Source organism: Galeopterus variegatus, unplaced genomic scaffold (assembly GCF_000696425.1).
Source record: "Galeopterus variegatus unplaced genomic scaffold, G_variegatus-3.0.2 Scaffold1844, whole genome shotgun sequence".
Taxonomy (NCBI): domain Eukaryota; kingdom Metazoa; phylum Chordata; class Mammalia; order Dermoptera; family Cynocephalidae; genus Galeopterus; species Galeopterus variegatus.
The window spans coordinates 92,664-112,656 of NW_007727955.1; the positions used below are offsets into that span (position 1 = coordinate 92,664).

The 19,993-nt window shown below is 39.3% G+C and overlaps 1 protein-coding gene across 1 annotated transcript in view; it reads left to right on the forward strand.

Annotated features, from left to right (window-relative positions):
- Window positions 1-19,993, forward strand: part of SLC9C2 (solute carrier family 9, member C2 (putative)) — a 100,738-nt gene that overhangs the window by 34,626 nt on the left and 46,119 nt on the right. The window contains exons 8-12 of the mRNA XM_008579261.1: window positions 651-794; window positions 9,731-9,899; window positions 12,128-12,209; window positions 15,234-15,400; window positions 16,031-16,129. Coding sequence (XP_008577483.1) covers window positions 651-794; window positions 9,731-9,899; window positions 12,128-12,209; window positions 15,234-15,400; window positions 16,031-16,129 — 661 coding nt within the window. The remainder of the gene's footprint in view (window positions 1-650; window positions 795-9,730; window positions 9,900-12,127; window positions 12,210-15,233; window positions 15,401-16,030; window positions 16,130-19,993) is intronic.

Sequence of the window (19,993 nt, forward strand, 5' to 3'; positions counted from 1 at the left end):
GGTAACGGGATCGCAACCCTCGGTGTTGCACCCGTACTGGGGACCGGCAACGGGATCGCAATCCTCGGTGTTGCACCCGCACCGCGCTCAGCCAGTGAGCGGGAATCAGTCTCCACATGGGATCCGAACCCTCGGCGGGAGCACCGCCACACTCCCAAGCGGCGCACTCTCCAGAGCGCCAATGGGCCGGCCCAGAAAGGAGAGATTTTCAAAGTAAAGGGAAGAGCACATGAAAGTCACAGGGGGAGAAGTTGTACAGAGGGCACTGAGGTGATCCTGTTGATCACAAAGTCAGAGTTAACCAGGTGCCTCCTTGCAGCAGCCTCAGCTCTGGGCTTAGCTGTGGCAGGCCTGACAGTTGATGTGCTGCCAGCAAATCCCAGAGAAACTTATAAGTCACCAACCTGGGGAGGTCCTCATGTATCTGCCTTGCTCTTATGATTTTGCTGTGAGAGGCAGCCCATGGGTATTGGTGTGATGAGGGTAATGGGGGAATATAGGACTGGGTGTTTTTAAATTCAATAAAATACTTTTACATGTTGACTGTAACAGACAAGAATGGTAGATATAAGATACACACTGTTATGTGAAAAGGAAAATATTTTTTAAATGCACTTTTAAAAATGTCATTTCCTTTTCATCCATCCTAGGTTCTTAATAATGTGCTCATCTGTATACCAACATTTAATATACACTTTCTTTGGTATTGTGATTGGATGTGGAGAAATCAAATATTTTACATTTCACACTGTAGTTTTCGTATTCATCTTATTGGCAACAGTAAATTTTGTAAGGTAAGAATTATATTTTAAAATTTGTTTACTGAACTTAGGTTCTCAAGCCCAGAATTAGAGTTGGGAAACGGTGGTGTGTAGCAAAAAAAGCTCTGGTCATGGAGTCAGGAAACTGGGACCGCTGCTGGGGCCTTGACGATAGCTGGCTGTGCAACTTGGGGAAAATGTTTATTTTTCAAGGTTTCTTCTGTAACAGGAGAGGGGTAGACCAGGAGCCTCAGCCTCACCCATGAGCTTGATAGAAATGCAAATTCATGGGCCCATCCCAGCCTACTGAATTGAATCTCTGGAGATGAGGTCCAGAAAGTTTTCACATGCTCCCTAGGTGGTTCTTGTATATGTTAAAGTTTGAACACCACTGGACCAGATTAATGGCTCTTAACATTTTTGTTGACTTTCATCATTTATTATCATCAATTGCTATGACAAAGCCATTTATTAGGTATTATCATGTACAATATGATATTAACATGACTATAACCCTGTGAGGTAGGTGTTATTGCATCATTTCACAGATGAAGCCCAGAGAGCTTAAGTCAGAGTTGAGATTTAAACCTGACTCCATGAGTGTGCTGCTTCTAGAATGCCACTGCCCACTCATGGTAGTTGTGTTTTCCGTAAGAATTCACAACAATGTCATTTCCACTCAGGATACTGGCCAAGGAGTTTGCCTTATAAAATGTTCTCAAGGAACGTGGCTAGTACTGACTCCAAAGGCACTGCTTGCAACTCAGATAGTCACTCGCACCCAGAAGGATGTGCACACAGTCCCGCGCCTGCCCCACCCCGTCCACACTGGACCTACCATTGGTGCCCGCCTGCTGTCCCATGCACCTGTCGAATCAGTAGCCATCTTATCATCTTTTCTCTAGCTCTCTGTCTGGACCTGTTATAAAATCAATTTGAAGTCAGTTATTGCTCTCTATTGTAATCTGTGTGTTTATGTTTATTTCTGGGTTCGAATTCCATCTCCTACACTTGTTAGTGTATGACTATGTGGCTTACTCCCATCTGTAGAATGGGTATGATAATAGAATTATCTCACAGGGTTGCTATGAAGATTATATGAGGTGATGCAAGGACAAGAATTTAGCCCTGTGCCTGGCACATAGTAAATGCTCAGTAAAGTTAGTTTTTATTATTATTAGAGCTATCCTTTTTTTCTCTAGATGAGAAAGAACTTTTGAAGCTTCAAAGCAATGAAATAATTCCCAAAAGAAATTATTAGTAGATTTTAAAACAAATAAAATTTAATAAAATTAAAACACAAAAACAAGCCACCATATTGGCTTATTCCTTCAACAGGTATTTTTCGAGCATCTACTAAATGCCGGGCATTGTTCTGGGTGCTTCTTAAAGTTTGTCCACATCGATGGACAAAGCCCTAAAAGACGAATGTTTCTGCCATCACGGAGTTTACGTTATAATGGAGCTTTCCAAAAAACCCCAAAGTATGAATATAATATACTAGAAAGTGATAAAGACTATGAAAAATAAATAAAGCAGGCTGAGGGGATTGGTTGTGCCGGCAGTGGATAGTGGGTTGCATTTTAAATAGGGTGGTCAGTGTAGGCCTCCCGGAGAAAGTGACATCTGAGTGACGATGTAAAAGAGGTGAGGGAGCCAGGCAGAGAGCAAGGGGAAAGCTTTTTGGGGCAGAGACTCATGAGTGTGCTGCCCCAAGGGAGGGGCCGGCCTGGCCTGTGCAAGACACAGCAAGGAGGCTTTGGTCCTTGGAGAGAGGGGACAGCAGGAGATGAGGTTAGAGGGGGTAATTATGAAAAAAATAAGAGAGAAGACCCATCCATGAATGCTTTTATAGGCTAAGAAAACACCAAGAAGGAGAGACATCAACCACTTGACTGATTACTGTCCTCTGGGGAATGGGGTTTGTGGAAGGGGAATAAAGACAGGGCATTCTGGCTTTTAAAAATTTTACACACTTCCTTTTTAAAACTACTATCATTCAAAAAATATTTTTAAATGACACATACTAATTGTACATACTTATGGAGTACAGTGTGATATTTTGGTACATGTACAGAATGTGTAATGATCAAATCAGGATAGTTAGCACAACCATCACCTCAAACATTTATCATTTATTTGTGCTGGGAATAATCAAAATCCCCTCTTCTAGCTATTTGAAAATATACAATAAATTGTTAATTATAGTCACTTATGGTGCTATAGAACACTAGAACTTATTTCTCCTATCTAGCTGTAATTTTTATATACTTCTTTACTATTTGAAATTTTTTCAGTATTCATGCATTGCTTTTATAATTTAAAACAAAAATAAAATAATCGAAACCCCAATTCATACAAATCTATAAGAAAAATAACCAGATCTCCAATAGATTTATTTACTACAGGTATGACAAGTTCATAAAAGAGGAAATACAATGGCTAAAGTATTTTTAAATTTCAAACTCACTAGAAATTAAACAAATAAAATGAAAAGTGGTCCCATTTTTCAGCCATAGAATCAGGGGTTTCTAAAAACCATAAGTTTGGCTCTGGGAGGGTGTGATGAGAAGGACACACCCAGACACTGAGACTGCCCCCCTCACTGTCCACCTCAAATGCCCCCCTGTCCCTTGGTCTCTTCACTCCAGACATTCAGGACTTCTTTAAGTCCCTTAGACACTTGTCCCTTCAGGCCCCTCCAAAGCTGACCTCCCTGCTGTCCTTTATCCTTGCTCCTGGTGCTTATTTATCCTTGAGATGTCAGAATAAAGGACACTTCCCAAGGAAAAGCCTCACTGCTCCTACCCGTCACCCACCACCAGGGTAGGCGCTGCTCAGCCTCCATCTTCAGCACCATGTGATTCTCCCGGGTAGCAGTTACTGCGAGTACTACAGAATACTTACTTGCATGATTAGTGACTTAAATGTTTGTCTCCCAGTGTAATGTAATTCTTGAGAGCAGGGATCAGCTGTCTTGATCTCTACAACATCCTTAGATTCTGGAATCGAATTTTTATACATATTTGTTGAATGATTAAATATTTATCAAGAATCTTATAAAAGTTCATATGCTTTGTCTAGATATAAATTAAAAATGTGGACAATGTACTCATCAAATTGTATACACTAAGTATGCACAGATTTTTGTATGTTAATTATACCTTAATAATGCTGCTAACATTTTTAAAAAATGTGGACAATGATTTATTTAAAAGTTCTTCATTGGAGTGATATTTATAGTGATGAAAAGTTAGAAACAGCCAAAATGTCCAACTACTGAAGGGTGAGAATTGTGGACAAGAGAATCTTTCAATTTCTTTTTATAAAATCACTTACCCTTCATATGCCTATTTTTAAGACTAGTAGAAAATTGTTGCTAAGCTGTTAATAGACTCCACCATGTGGAAAAACTTGAAAGAGCATTTAAAATTAATAGCTTTTTAAGAGAGCTACAAATTTGTGAGATTATTTGCATTTTCGATAATCAGAAAAAAATGATGAAACATTAAAAAATATTTTAAAAATATTCAGACATCAGGATTTGGCTTTGATGAGATACAAAATTGGAAATGAATTTCCACCTTGACAAAGATTAATTTGGCCTGTTCAATGTTAAAGTCAATGCTTCTAGGGAGCTCTGAATTTTCTTCAATAGCCGTTGGGCACCTGGTCAGTTTCTGACTTGGACAGTGACATGTATGACCTGAATGAATTTTTTGCCCTGTAGCATTGTAATGGGCACATAATTTACTACGTATTATAACAGTGCCCAGATCTTAGTACTCTAGAATTGGCTTTACTGTATGACTGTGAGTGGAACTCTGGTGTATTTACCGTACATACAGTGAAGTTAATTTATTTCAATCCAGTGACTTCTCAGGTCAGTTCAGGATTATTAGGTTAGGTACAGTCTAGTATGTGTATGTGTGTGCAACCTCTGATATTGTTCGTTTTCAACCTTTGGGTTGGCACTAAATGTGATGGGGGCAGGGTGGACAGGATCCCTTATGTGATCGGTCAGTCTTTGCGGGAATGGGTGGGAGCAGCTGATCTTGTTCATGTGTGATTGGCCAATCATGATGGCAATGAAAGGGATCAGTGATCTTTTTGTCTGGCCAGTCTTGTTCTGGAACCAGTAGCTGATGTCCTTGAAGGCGGTTCCCTGGACAGGGGCTCTGGTCAAGACTCTATTATATCAAACTCCCTCAGGTTGGTGATACTTCTGAGAGATGTTAGACTTCCCATCCATATTCCAGTCATCAGCAGGACCCCACACTTCTCTGACAAGCTTCCCTCACCTTGAAGGACTCTAGACCTCTAGGAATTCTTCAGGCTTTCAACTTTAGTGGGAAAACGGCATGTCAGTCACCTCTGCTCACAACTGGGGAGTGTCCTCCCATCTTCTGTCTCCCTTCCTCCTCCCAAACCTCTCAAATTGAAGGTAGCATAAAGACACTGTCTCCTAGCAACTTTTTAATCTGGGGGCAGAGGACAGTGGTTCTGACTTGGAGGTAAGGTCTGGGGGCCCAGTAGTCAGTCTCAACCCAACCCATCCTCTTACCAGGTTCTTGACTCTGCCACAGGAAAGAATTCAAGAGCAGAGTCACAGCAGAGAGTGAAAACAGGTTTAATGTAACAGGTGAGAAATACAGGTTCCACAGAAAGAATGCGGCATAGCTCCAGAGACTGGGCAGGGCCCACACCAAGTTTAACACAAAAGCAGAAAATACACACTTAAAGTTCAGTACAGAGAGCAGGCTGGCTCAAGAGAGTGAGCAGCTGTTTGCTGAATGTAAGTTTGATACAAAAAGAAAGAAATGCGCACTCCACAGGCACAGCGCTGGCTGGCTCCAGCAGAGTGAGCACCAGCCCCACCTTCTGCTGGGATTGGCTTTTATAGTGTCTCTACCTAATGAATATTCAATTAAGGAGGTGGTTCCCAGTTATGTAACGTTAGTCTTGCACATGCTCAGTTGGTCTCCTTTTGGAGCATGTTCATTGGTCAAATCCTGTCACATGAACCAGGCATATTCAAGAATATTCCGTGCTCTCTAGCCCCTCTGGTGGAAGGTCAAGCAGAGGATAAACTCCACTTTACTGAGCATGTCTGGCCATCGGCATTAATAACTCCTCTGTAGTGAGCATGCCCAGCCACTGGATTTGCATAAGCCAGCCCCTTGTGGTCTCATTTTCCCTTTGTCCCGTGCTGAAAATAGGTCTAACTATCAACATTAACTTTCCTCCAGGGGAGGGTCTGGAGGAGGGACCTGAGACCTTGGAGAATGGCTTGAAACCACCGAGGTGTGTCCTGAAACCCAAACCCAGGGAAACTGAGCACCTCCTATTTCAGTTCAGTCAGTTCTGCTTCCAGGTCTCTTGGTCGAACAGCTATGCAAACTTGCCTTAAAAAATAAATGGTCTTTGAACTTAGAAACCAAAGAATGTGGTTCTGGTTTCTGGTGATATCCCTCACCCTCACCTCCATCCCAGGCAAACAGTAACCCCATGTCTCTTTGTCTAAAAAGGGGTGACTGTATGAACACAGTAGGACTTGCTGTTTAAAGTCTCAAGGGCCATAGAGATGAGCAAAACACAGTACTTCTCAAGAAGTTTACTGTCTAATGGGAGGAATAATAAAAGTATGCAAATAATTATAACACAAGGAAAGATCATCTTCATAAGTGAGGCTTAAGTAATGTGTTATGGGGCTTCATAGCTAGTTGTGGGGATCTGTAGAATGCCGATTCTGTGCTAGATTTACATATTCAAAGGAGTTATAGATTGGGTTTCTTGGAAACAGATTCTGAGAGGGAGAGTTGGGAGATTTGTAGGCAGAAGGTTTATTGGGCAAGTTAGGAAGGCAGGATTGGGCAGAGGGAGAAGCGGACCCTCAGCACAATTTCGGCTGAGGCCTCAGCTCATCTATGGAGAGCTGTTGAGATGGGAGAGCCCTTCAGAGCCATCCTATATTGAGACAAGGGGATGGGCCTTTGTATCCTTTCATTATGCAGTTGTTGGCCAAGGGCTGTCCCTTGAGAGAGGAACAAGTCTGAGGGGGGCTGTTTCCTGTGGCCCAGGGCAATGCGCAGTGAGGGCCAGAGCCATGACTTAGATCCTGAAATTCCTATCAGTTAAGGGCTGGGTATGTCAGCTCTGAAAATGGTTCCCAGGTGGAACAACACAATATCCACTACGAAAGGGGGTGCTCTGTCTGTAATATGCTAATATGTTTTTTTGTGTGTTGTCGCATTTCTTCATATATGACCTTTCTTTCACACAACCAAAAGAAGGAGGATTAAGGTTTTATTACAGAATGACAAAATAAAAAAAATGGTCTGTGTTCAGATTTTGACTTTCAAATATTTTTGAAATGCCCACAAAGAGGTAACGGTTCTGAAAGCCAGGCTTTGCTGAAGAATAAAATACTTTGCTAAATTCTGAAAGTACTTTTGTTCTTATCAAGAGACAAACATGGTAGATTAGGATTATATGTTTTTATTTTAAGCCCTAGATAGATAAGTTTAGATAATAGAGGATATAACAAACAGGAAGTGGAAGAGCCATTGCTGAAAAGAGAGAGATTAGAGGGGCTGAGACTAGGGGCAGGGTGCCACTTCACACCCACCCCTCCCCCACCCCCACTTCCTGTTTGGAACTTCGAGAAAACATAAGCCTCAGAGGGTGGGCATGGGCCAGTGTGGGGCTGATGCTACTGAGCAGAAATAGTGGGTTGGCATATGGAAGTAAAGAGTAGGACTGAGATAGTGCCTTTGGTCCTTACTTAATCCTGATGTGACGTGGAAGGGATTCAAGTTCTTTTCTCCTTTGTGGGGAATTCAGAAGATATTTAGTGAGTTTGCCAGAGGGGGCCACCAAAGTGACTCTGTGTTTGGGGGCTTCATGGGAGACTATCCAAATCTAGAGTCAAATAGGAGTGGCAGCAGACCTCAAGGGCTTTGCAGTGTTGGCAGGGTGTGGTGGGGATCTAGTTGGCAGGGGAGTCAGGCAATCAGAACAATCATCATGTCCTGGCCTTGCTGAGAAAAACAGAGCAAGGATACTTCCCAGTGGATGTGTCGAGAACAGGGGCTAAAGGCCAAACACAAGTAGCTTAAGATGCCTGAACCAATAGACAGCTCTCTGCAGCCTTTCCCCTGATGCCATGAGTTATGTTAATTTCCTCCTACACCCAGACTCCCTTTTGGGAAGGCAGGGCAGGGGTAAACATCTTGAGAAATGGGAGAAACTGCTCTTTATGGGGAACTTTGAATTGACTATTTGCACAAGCAATACCAAGTTAAACGTGAAGAATCTTTTAATTGAGAAGAGACTAAGTTATTTAATTTGAAAATTTACATTTCCTTTCTACCATGGGAGCTCATGTGCAAGCTGAAATTAGTCATAGGGCATAAAGATAAAAGACTTTTTGTACATTGTTTGACTCAGCTGTACATTCATTATCTCATTTCATCTTCGTAACGACACCAGGAGATGTGAATTATTATCTCCATTTTATAGAGGAAGAAATTGGTTAAGAAAAGCTACGTACCTTGCCCAAGGTCCAATGGCTAGTGAGTGCCAGAGATCTTGCTGATCTTGACTCTGGCTCACTAGAGGAAAGGCTTTAATGGAGGGATCCATCCTTAAGTGGGCCCTCAAATTATGGGAAGGCTTTCTGTAGAGACTTACTGAGAAAAACATTTCAGATGGGATGAACCAAGACAAAGAGATGGGAAAGCATGGATATAATAACCATTGCTGATTGTATATTATGTATTGATACATAATTATATTGTGTAATTATGATTATGTATTGATCATGCATCGAGTGCTGACCATATACAAAGCATCACTCTAAGCCCTGTATGACTGTTGCCTCATTAAACTGAATCCTCTCAATAATCCTTTGAGGCAAGTACAATTATTATTATCCTCTTCATTTTACAGATGAAGAAACTGAGACGCAGAGAGGTTAAATAACTTGTTTAAGTTTATGTGGTTACTAAAAATTAAGCCTAAATTTAACCCAGGTTGGCTGACTCCAGAGTCTTTGCTATAATGCCTTCCTGTTTTTTAATATTAGGATCTGACATAAGTTGTTATATTTTGGCTGGACTCAGTGATATTTTAGGGAAAGCAAGGCTGAAAAAGGTTGGTAAGAATCACTTTGCAAAAGGCTGCAATGCAAGGCAGATGATTTTGCCCAAATTAATTATATACAATCTAAATGGCAATTGTAGGTTTTCTTTTTCTCAATAACAGGAATTGTCTAAATTGACTTCTGTAATTCCCAGCTGAGCAACTTAGATTTTTTGAGGCTGGGAGCATGTTTGATTTTATTTTTGCTAAAATTTCATTTGCTCTAAATTATTTGAAAGACAGTACTGATATTCTCTGGGTGTAGACCCTCTAAAGATTCTAAATTTTGGCACAAGTTCCTATAGAAAAATAGGAGAGCAAGAAGGCACAAATTGAAATTGTTTGTGTGAAATTTAATGTGTGATTCTTGTGGGAGCTCAAGAAAAATCCAGCAGATTAAGTTTATTAATGTGTCTACAATACGTTTGCTTTTTGGCCATGATCTGCACGTCCTCCCATTGTAATTTCTTAATCCAGTCATTTTATGGCCTTTCAGGGAATAAATGAGCTTGTTAACATTCTTTGAAGAAGTTTCCCTTCAGGAATTACCACCCAAAACCAAATAGTACACACTAGTATTAATAATAATTCCTTATATATGTATAGAACTTCTAGCATTATTTTTCAAGACTTAAATGTTATATGCAAAATTTAAACAGTAGATTTGGTAAGTCCCAGAAAGTTTGAATGACTTATCAATAAACTGCATTGTTTTCTCTTCCCTGAAACTTTTAATACAAAATGTAGTATTTAGTACTTGATTTCAACCATGGATAACATTAATATATTTAAGGTGTGATTTATTTTTAATGTTTTTCTCTCCACAGATTTCTTACCATTTTGTTAGTGAGCCCTATTTTTATGCGTCTGAGTTATGAATATAATTGGCGATGGGGAATTATTATCACATGGTCTGGAATTAAAGGAGCTTTAAGCTTACTCTTGGCTCCTGATATTTATAATCTGGCTGAACAGAAAGTAGAGGCACCACAAATGGTAGGAAAAATCATGTCTCATGATTATTCTTATTTATACATTTTTACTTATTTTATAACACTTGTCAGAATACTCAATAATAAAATTAACCAGTTTTGAATTAAATTGAAAAAATTCATTCTTTTAAATAGAAAGGAACTCAGAAGAAAGTTTATTTATGTTGATAGTGACCAACAGTCATAAATAAAATAATTTATGTTGACAGTGACCAACAGTCCTGTAGTAGTTATGAACGTGGGTGTTAAATGGACTTGGGTTCCAGTCCCGACTCCACCATTCACAGGCTGGGTGACCATGGGAAAGTGCCCCAGCCTTGCTGAACCTTAATTTCTAGCCGAGGACTGAGACGATACTTAGTAAAATATCTGACACTTAATAAATGCTCAGTAAATATTTTTGAACACACAAATGCTATTTTTCAATAACCATCAGAAAGCATGGAAAAATAATACCCTTATTGACAGCATTTCAATCCCTATGGCTGTTAGAACAAAAACTAAAAATTCTTTTTAAATATACGAGTACTAAGGGAAGAAAGATTTTATAAATTTTTGAATTAAGGACCTAGTTATATTTATGACTTTAGGGCTAGTTTTAAAAAATCAATTTCGTGGAAAATTCTGGCTGAAGACTCCATTACCCATAGTGAGAAACAAAGCTTGGTTTCCTTTCCACTCTTTCTCAAAGCTTTTCCCCCATGGGCTAGCTGGTGGATTTTTGGGCAGTCTGGTAGTGGTGGCACCTGTGGTACTGACACTCCAGGCAAGATCCAAAGAGCCTAGCACATCTGCTGGCAGTGTTAGGGCACCTCATCATTTGTGACAATGCTGTGTGAACTAGCTAGAGAAGTTGCTAGAAATCCCCTGGACCAGCCCCCCACCACTTGCAGATAAACTCCAAACCTGTTCCTGGGAGGGAGAAAACCACCTGAATAATATGAGCTTGAGACCACCTGCCCACCTACCAAGGAATCTGGAGGAAGATGTATAGAGATTCCTGATAGTATCTGATTTCCAGCCCAGGATTTTCTCTTTGCTGCTTTGCTTCTGTCCCAGAAGGCCCAAGAAGTACAGTACTTTTTGAGTACACTCTTTTTGGTGGCAGCTATCAGTTCCTCCATCTTGCATGTGGGGAAATCAAAACAAAGAGCATAGCCTTCTGTAGGTAGCATGATAGGGAAAGAACTTAGGTATCCTAAGTCCCAAAAGAGTTTTTTGATAGAATCTCATATTTTTCACCACATTTTTCCTGAGGATTTATATCTGTGGGCATGGTCTGGAAATTAATTTGAAGTTCATGTAAACCTGTGGTTTTGCAAACTCTGGATCCTTCCATGCTCCAAAGGAAAAGTATAACAACCAACATTTGAGCTCGTTCAATTCTTTTTTATGCAAGGAGTTGGCCTAAAACAACATCAATGATACATTAACTAACATTTGGGTACATTTTACAGTGTTTCTTAATTATGTTTGATGTTAAGAATCCCCTTGGCTCCATCCCAGACCCACAGAATCACAATCAGCAGGGAAAGGGCCTGGGAGTCAGTATGTTTAACAAGTGCTTAGGTGATTGTTGTTATCAGTCAAGTCTGGGAAACATTTTCTGAAGGTGACATTGCTATTAACTCCATTTTTCAGTGAAGGACACTGAGCATCAGAGTGGTTAAGTTAACTGGCCCCAAACCACATGGCTAACATGGCAAAGCCAAGGCCTACAAATGGGGTTGTCTTTCTGCTTCTGCACGGCACCTCTCCAGACCTCACCACAGCTCTTGTCTGCTCCCTCAGAGCCTCTTGTACAGCCGTAGCAGATGCTGGTGGCAAGTGCATGTCCCTGTCCCACCCACGGTCACCACTGCCTGCTGTTGCCTGGGTTTGTCCCCACCCTGCAGGCTCCACAGCCATGTCTGTGATGGCTCCGACCTTGCTGGCTTGGCATGACCTCTGCCAGAATCAGCAACTGTGGAGAGCTCTTTACTCAGTGTCCTTATCCCAGAATCCACATAATCTATTTTTTCCTCATTCAGATTAAAAATTAATTTCTGCCCCAGTATATTATGTTTAAGCACTGTCCACAGAACAGCCCTTTCACCTCAACTTCCTTATCAGAGGCAGGATTCAAAACTGTGGATAAAGATAGAATTTTGTTGGTGGTTAATTGAACAATGGTTACCTTTGGAGAATTTATTTAATATTTTGGTTCTAACTATTCGTGTACTTTGTTTTTAGTTTATATTCTATGTACAAGCAATATCGCTACTGACTATGGGAATAAATTCCTACATGATGACCTGGTCAGCCAGGAGATTAGGTAAAGTATATGTATGATTCATTAATGAACTGGGGAGAATATGTAAACAGGTTATTGTTGGGGTCATGGGGACATTTCTTATGGAGCTCGAGGAATTGTTTTAGAAATCATTCATTTTCATTCATTCATTATATATAGATGCTCTATTAATTGCGACATTGGTTCAGCCAGTTTAACAGAAACTGAACGAACAGAGGCTTAAACAAGACAGAGGGTTCCCTTGCTCCACTGAAAAGTCCAGAAGAGTGCGATGATTCTGTTCCACAAGGTTGTCCAGAGATCCAGGTTCCTTTTCTTTTGTTGTTCCTCCACTTTGTAGGAGTGGAGAGTTTTTGTTGCTCTTTTCTGTAGGGTAGAAGCCTGCTCACTACCACCATGTCTGCAATCCAACCAACTAGAAAAGGGAAATAGGGGGAGGGAAATGGTGTGTATGTGTATGTGTGTGTGTGTGTGTGTGTGTGTGTGTACATATATATATATCATTACTTCTCACATTTCATTGGCCAGAACTTAGTCACATGGGCAGGAGAAGCTGGGAAATATCTTTTTCTGGCAGGCCATGTGCTCAACCAAAACTCAGAGATTCTATTGGTGGAAGGAGGAAGGGAAGAATGGATATTGGGAGACAATCAGCAGGCTCTGCCAGCATTGCCTATTTGTAAAAGGAATTTGAAGCTGTTCATCATAAAATGCATAAATACAATAAAATCACAAATGGACACACTGTAAAAAATTCAAAAGGAATTTGAGACTGTTTATAATAAAAATGCATAAATATGATAAAATCGCAAATAAACACATTCAGTATAGAAATCCAAGATAAGGTAATCAGTGGCAGTGGAGTCAAGGGGAGACGGGGAAGCTGGGGTGGGATTATTTCCTTAGTAGTGCCTTTGTGTAGTCCGATACGACATGCGGCTTGGTCCTCAGCTTTGCTGTTATAGAAACCTGATTTAGGGTATCTAGAATTATCAGATTACTGGAGATTCATATATACCACACTCACATATTCATGGATAAACCAGAAAATCAATTTACTAGTTTATAATGAGGATGATTTCTTTCTATGTCTGAAATACTTGTGATCGTTCACCTCTGAATATCATTTTCCTTGATAAACTGAATTAGTAATCTGAGGGTTTCTTGGAGAGTATAGAACTAATGAGAGCAAAGGAAGGATAAAAGGTTGAAGGAGGGTTCTTCTAAATAGGAAAATACCCTGATGAATTTACCCTGCCCTACCCATAAGAGACGTCGCTGCTCTGCTTGTGCTTGTATCTTTTCAGACAGTTCTGTCAATTCCTGGAACTGTGCCCGTAAACACTATTGCAAAACTTCCCGTGACAACCCACCTCAAAGCCAAAGCCTCCAATATGTGAATGGGGCTAGTAAATGGGGCGGAGTTTTGGAAGCTCTCCTTTTCCCCAAGTTATGGGTTTGTTCTCATTTGCAGTGAAAATGTGTGCTTGGATCAGCAAAAGCCTACACTGGTGCACGAGTGCAGTTGGTTAGATCCCGGAAGGTTTGCTCACACCTTCATTCCCACTAATTTCCTTTGACTCCTAGGGATTCAGACCCACTCTGCTCTCTTTGCTTAGGATATAGTATCTGGGTTTCTTTCATGATTCCTTTCTTGTGGTTCCTCCTATTCTGATACTCAAAGGTGAGATCAACAAGGGGTTTTACTGTCGTGGTAGTGCTTCCTCCCAGCCAATAAATAAAACTTTTTGTTGTATTAACTAAACTTCAGAATTTTCTTTAATTCATTATGGAACAAAGATTCTTTGGCAAGTACTTTATCCTCTCAAAATCAGTGCTCATCCTTTATAGAAATACTATGAGGAACACATTTAACAGATACTTGACAAAATTGGGTTTTATCCATAAGAGTTTCAAACCAACTCCTTCCATCTGGTCTAATGCTTTTAAGAGGTCCCTCCTCCTAGTCTTCCAGGATTATCTTAAACCCTGGGAGTTCATTCAGATGTATTGGTGCCACCAAGTGGCCCACCTACCTTCATGTTTCCTCTGAGCAACTGGAAAGTGGCTGTTGCCCTATAATATGGGTAGGATCTAATTGGGCAAATGAATAAATTTTCTCTTCGTGTGGCTTCAATCATGGGAATTTTAAACCTGCAGCTGACAAATGCTAACTCTTCAGCATGCATTCAAATGCATCTTTGCTCTGGGTTATAGTGAACTGATCCTGATACTTGAAAAAGATATACCTCAAGACCTTTCTGAATCCTCAAAATTTCAAATACCACCATTGCACCCAGTGTTCTGTAGAGAATGCAATAAAGTTAGACAAACATTTAGAAACCATTTCAACCCTATGAGACATTTCATATGCAATTACAAAGAACAGCTTTGCTGAAATGGAATTGTGAGGGAATAGGTTCAGCTATTCACTAGTGTAGTTCTTCTATTTGGTAAGCAAGCCTCATAGCTATACCTTCAAATTCATACCTCAAGAAAATACAAAGTTCCACAAGTTTTGGACATATAAATCTGTACAGGACATAGAGATGTTAAATTTGAGGGATCTCTATTGCATGACCTTTAAATTTTATTATGTATTAGAACAGTAGGAGAACTTGCTAAAGTTTGAATTCCCAGGACAATCTGATTCTGTAGATATGGGGTGGAGCCCAGGAATTTGCATAGTTTAATAAGCAGACTTTCTACCTGTAGAAGACACAGGTAGTTTTCTACACTTTGAGAAATACTGATTGGGTGCCTTAAAGTAATAAGTCATGTCTTTAGTTATAGAGTAAGAAAGGAAACTAATAAACATTCTTTAGCAGTTGAGTCAGAAAAAGTTGAGCTATACAGCCCAAAGGAAACAAATATGTTTAGCAATTTTCTGGAAAATTTTGGATAAAAATTGTCCTTGCTTTATGCACTCAGATTTGGCTATGTAGGTGATCTCAAGATTTCGCTGCATATTTCTGCAACACTTTTTGCTTTACCTTGCAGTCTTCACTGTACTGTATTAAGGCCCTTTCTTTTTCTTTGTCACAGGTTTGTGTACTATTTCCCTCCCAAGACAAATGGCCATGGAAAATGTCATTCAGCACATACAGGACACAATACAGAACACAATCACTTTACTTAAAACAGAAAAAATTTTGACAAATGTTAATTGGAATTTAGTAGAAGAAAAAGCGAAGATTGAATACATTATTCCTGTGAGTTGATACTTGGCAAAAAACAGTCTTCCTTTCCCTCCCTTGGTCTGCCTCTCTTGCTTTAGACTATTATAAAAAACCTGATTTTGCTAACTAAATGTCAGCAAACTGAGGGGAGATACACACTAGTTTTGTTTTCTTGATAGTATGACTTCTTTGAATTCTGTCTACAAAGAGTTGTTCTTGGTAATCCAGCCTATTTGCCAGATACCAGGAAAATGGATGTTTTTACAATACTGGCTGGTTGAGTACCAGTCAATGGACTACACCAAGATGATGTTTCCAGTGGGTTGAGGTTCTGGGAGATCTCTCCCTGTATATGCATTGTAAAAAGCAGAAAACACAGGCTGCTTCAGAAAGCAGTCAAGCATAGACAGGTTTGGAGAAGAATTTCGCCTCTAAACCTCCCCCAAATGAATATTTACTTCACCACAATCGAAAACACCACTTCTTATATGGAAAAACATTACCCAAGTTATACATAGCTATAAAATTCATATACATAGACTTTTAGCAATTCTGACTTGAGTTATTGGCATCTTTGTTGGGTGTAGTATTTGCCAGCTCCTAATTATTTTTACTTATTTTAAACTTTCTTTATGTTTTAAAACTTAGTCTGATACCGTTAAGTTTTCCCCCATTTCACATGATGGAGACGAGGAGGAGGAGCCCCCAACAGAAGAAGTTTTAACAGAAGAAGCCAGATTGCACGTAGCTGTAATACAAATGGTTGGTATTGTTCATATAATCTGCTTTCAAAATTTTTTTTCTTTCAATGCCTTTAATCCTTACATATGGTTTCCAGGTGACAAGAAAAAATTTTTTTCACCTTCTGATAGCCTATTGGTTGTTAAAATTAATGTTTGATTTACTAAAGTTAAAAAAAAATTAAAAAAATCCTTTCTTAGGCTTTGAGTTCAAGACACAAACTTATTGCTCTGTTTATAAGTCTAGCAAATTTTAGCAGTCACTTTTGAGCATCCTTAGAATAATATTTGGTACAATTCACATACTTAGATGATTATACATTTAAAACTATTTAAAACTGCTTTTATAAAATTAAAATTTATAAAAATTTTACATATCTGAGTTCCTTTTATATAAAATTCTCTCAAGTGCTTTTTTAACCCTTAGAAATATAATAAGTAAAAAATTCTCTTAAAACGTTATAATACTAATATTTAAATGTTCTTATTAGGTAAAATCAAGCTTAAATCAACTTACCAACTTTCACATTTTAAATTGGGGTCATAATCAAATAGGACATATTTACTTCAGCATAACACTATATATAATACTCATTATGCCCAGAGTTCCCTTTTACTTCCTTTTTTTTTTCTTCCAAATTTTATTTTATTTTGTCAATATGCAGTGTGGTTGATTATTGTGGCCAGTTACCGAAACCTCCCTCCCTCTTCCCCCGCCCCCAACAACCTCATCTCTGTTCACTTGTCGTATCAACTTCAAGGAATTGTAATTGTTGTGTCTTCTTCCCTCCCCCCCCCCTGGTTTTTTTGTGTATTTATTTATTTATTTTTAGCTCCCACAAATAAGTGAGAACATGTGATATTTCTCTTTCTGTGCCTGACTCGTTTCACTTAATATAATTCTCTCTAGGTCCATCCATGTCGTTGCAAATGGCAGTATTTCATTCTTTTTTATAGCAGAGTAGTATTCCATTGTGTAGATATACCACAATTTCCATATCCACTCATCCAATGATGGACATTTGGGCTGGTTCCAACTCTTAGCTATTTTAAAGAGTGCTGCAATGAACATTGGAGAACAGGTACACCTTCGACTTGATGGTTTCCATTCCTCTGGAATCACTGGGTCATATGGTAGCCATGTCATTGCAAATGGCAGTATTTCATTCTTTTTTATAGCAGAGTAGTATTCCATTGTGTAGATATACCACATTTTCCATATCCACTCATCTGATGATGGACATTTGGGCTGGTTCCAACTCTTAGCTATTGTAAATAGAGCTGCAATAAACACTGGAGTACAGGTATCCCTTCCCCATGATGATTTCCATTCCTTTTACTTTCTTTTTAAAACTTATTGTCATGAAGAATTCCTAACATACATAAAAGTAGATAGAGTAGTGTAATGAACCCCATGTACCCATCACCCTGCCTTAAAAACCATCCACACATGACCAATCCTGCCCTACCCACACCCTTATTCATTCTCCCACCTTCCTTATTATTTTGAATCAAATCCTAGATGTTATATCATGTCATCTATAAATATGTCAGAATGTATCTCTAAATTTTAAAGTATTTTTAAAACATAGTAAAATGCTAATTTTCTCCTAGCTATTAATAATAACTACTTAATAACATCAAATAGAGTCAGTGATAAAATTTCTCGTTTTCTCATAAGTGTGATAAATGTTTATTTTTACAGTTTATATTTTCAAGTTGGATTCCAATAGAGTCTACACACTGCAATTAAGTGATGTGTCCTTTAAATCTTTTTTAATCTATAAATTCCTTCTTCTTTCATTTTTTTCTATTGAAGAAGATATTTCTTAATACAGAAATTATTTTCATTCTTTTAAACATTTCTATACTTAATTAAAAATATTCCTAGAGTTTGAAAGGCTCTTACCCACAGAAGTAGATTAAATATGGTCACAACTTTTTTTGCAGAGTTGAGAAACAGGAGTTAGTTTTCAGCCTGGCAAATCATGGCCTCTATATTTTTCCTAAGTTCTTGTAGGCTGAACTTTCTCTGTGATTTATCTGTCTTTCTGTATCTTGTCCTATGGAGCTAAAAACAAAAACAAAAAAACAACACTTTTAATATTCCTAGAATCACTTTTAATATTCCTAGAATATTAGAGGTCTAGAAATCTCCTTAGCAGAGCCGTAAGTTCATTAGGTACATTTTCTACCTTCCAAGTTGCCTCAGGTGACAGCCTTGCCAATGGTGCTGCCTTTTCATAGCGAAGCTCCTCCAGCCCCCTACTGCAATTTCCTCGCTGTTCTTCTAGCTTCCACTGACAGTCTTCTTGCTGCTTTATTAGCCTCTGCCCACCATCCAGTCCCAAAATTAATGCCACATCTTTTAATTTTTGCTATGGAGGCTCTCCACGATTGGGACCGATTTCTGTTTTAGATAGCTTCTGCTGTGTAAGAAAACCACCCCCAAACTTAGTGGCTTAAAACAACAATGGTTTATTATTTCTCATGATTCTGTGGTTTGGCAATCTGGGTAATTCTATTGTGGGTCTCACCTGGCACCACTCATCTGTCTATGGTTGTCTCATAGTTCACTGGGGGTTTGAGGGGCCAGGATGTACTCACTCACAGGTTTGGCAGTTGATGCTAGTGGTCTTTCAATGTGCTTTGGTTCTCCAGTACATGGCCTGTTCTCTTCCAGTAGGCTGGATTAGAATTATGCACAGCAGGGTGGTCTCTGGGTTTCAACACTGCAAGAGGGGAAGCTGCAACACCTCTTCAATTCTAGGCTCTGGAACCTGAACGATGTCACTTTTACCCCCATTCTATTAGTTAAAGCAAAACACAAAACCAGCCCAGATTCAATGAGAGGAGAAGTAGATTTCAGTTCTTTTATTTATTTTTGATTATACATACTTATGGAACATAGGGTTGACTATCAGTATTTGTGTACAGTATGTGATGGTCAAATTAATATTATTAGCATGTTCGTCATTATAAATTGAAATTATTCTTTGTGTCCCTTACCCAGTTATTCCCTAACCCCCCTTCCCCTCCCCCTTTCCCACCTCTAGTAACTATAGGTCTGTTCTCTCCTTCTCAAAGTTCAACATTTTATTGTGGTCTTTCTTTCTTTCTTGATGGGAGGAGCAGCAATGTCAGTTGTAAAGGAGGATGGACACAGGGAGGCATGATACACACTGGGGCCATTGTTATAACGACCTCCCACGTTTACATTCTTTAACCAACAATTCCATGGAGTGACTCGCTCCATGTTATCTTTGAGTGGCTTTCCCAAAACTACCTTCTACTCTGGCATTCTTCCTGCTTTTGTGACTCCTTTCCTTTTCAGTCTCTTCCATGAGCTCCTCTTTTTCATTTCATCTTATTAATGTTGGTGTACCTCAGGACAGTTAACTCTGTCCACTATTCTTACTGTATAGTCTCTTTTTCTTTATTATTAGCTACACTCATGATTTTTTTAAAATTTAATCTAATTTTGTCAATGTGCAATGTGGTCGATTATTGTGGCCCATTACCCAAACCTCCCTCCCGCCTCCCTCTGCCCCCCCCCCCAACAACCTCATATCTGTTCGCTTGTCGTATCAACTTCAAGGAATTGTAATTGTTGTGTCTTCTTCCCTCCCCCCCCGGTTTTTTTGTGTATTTATTTACTTATTTTTAGCTCCCACAAATAAGTGAGAACACGTGATATTTCTCTTTCTGTGCCTGGCTTGTTTCACTTAATATAATTCTCTCTAGGTCCATCCATGTCGTTGCAAATGGCAGTATTTCACTCTTTTTTATAGCAGAGTAGTATTCCATTGTGTAGATATACCACATTTTCTGTATCCACTCATCTAATGATGGACTTTTGGGAGGGTTCCAACTCTTAGCTATTGTA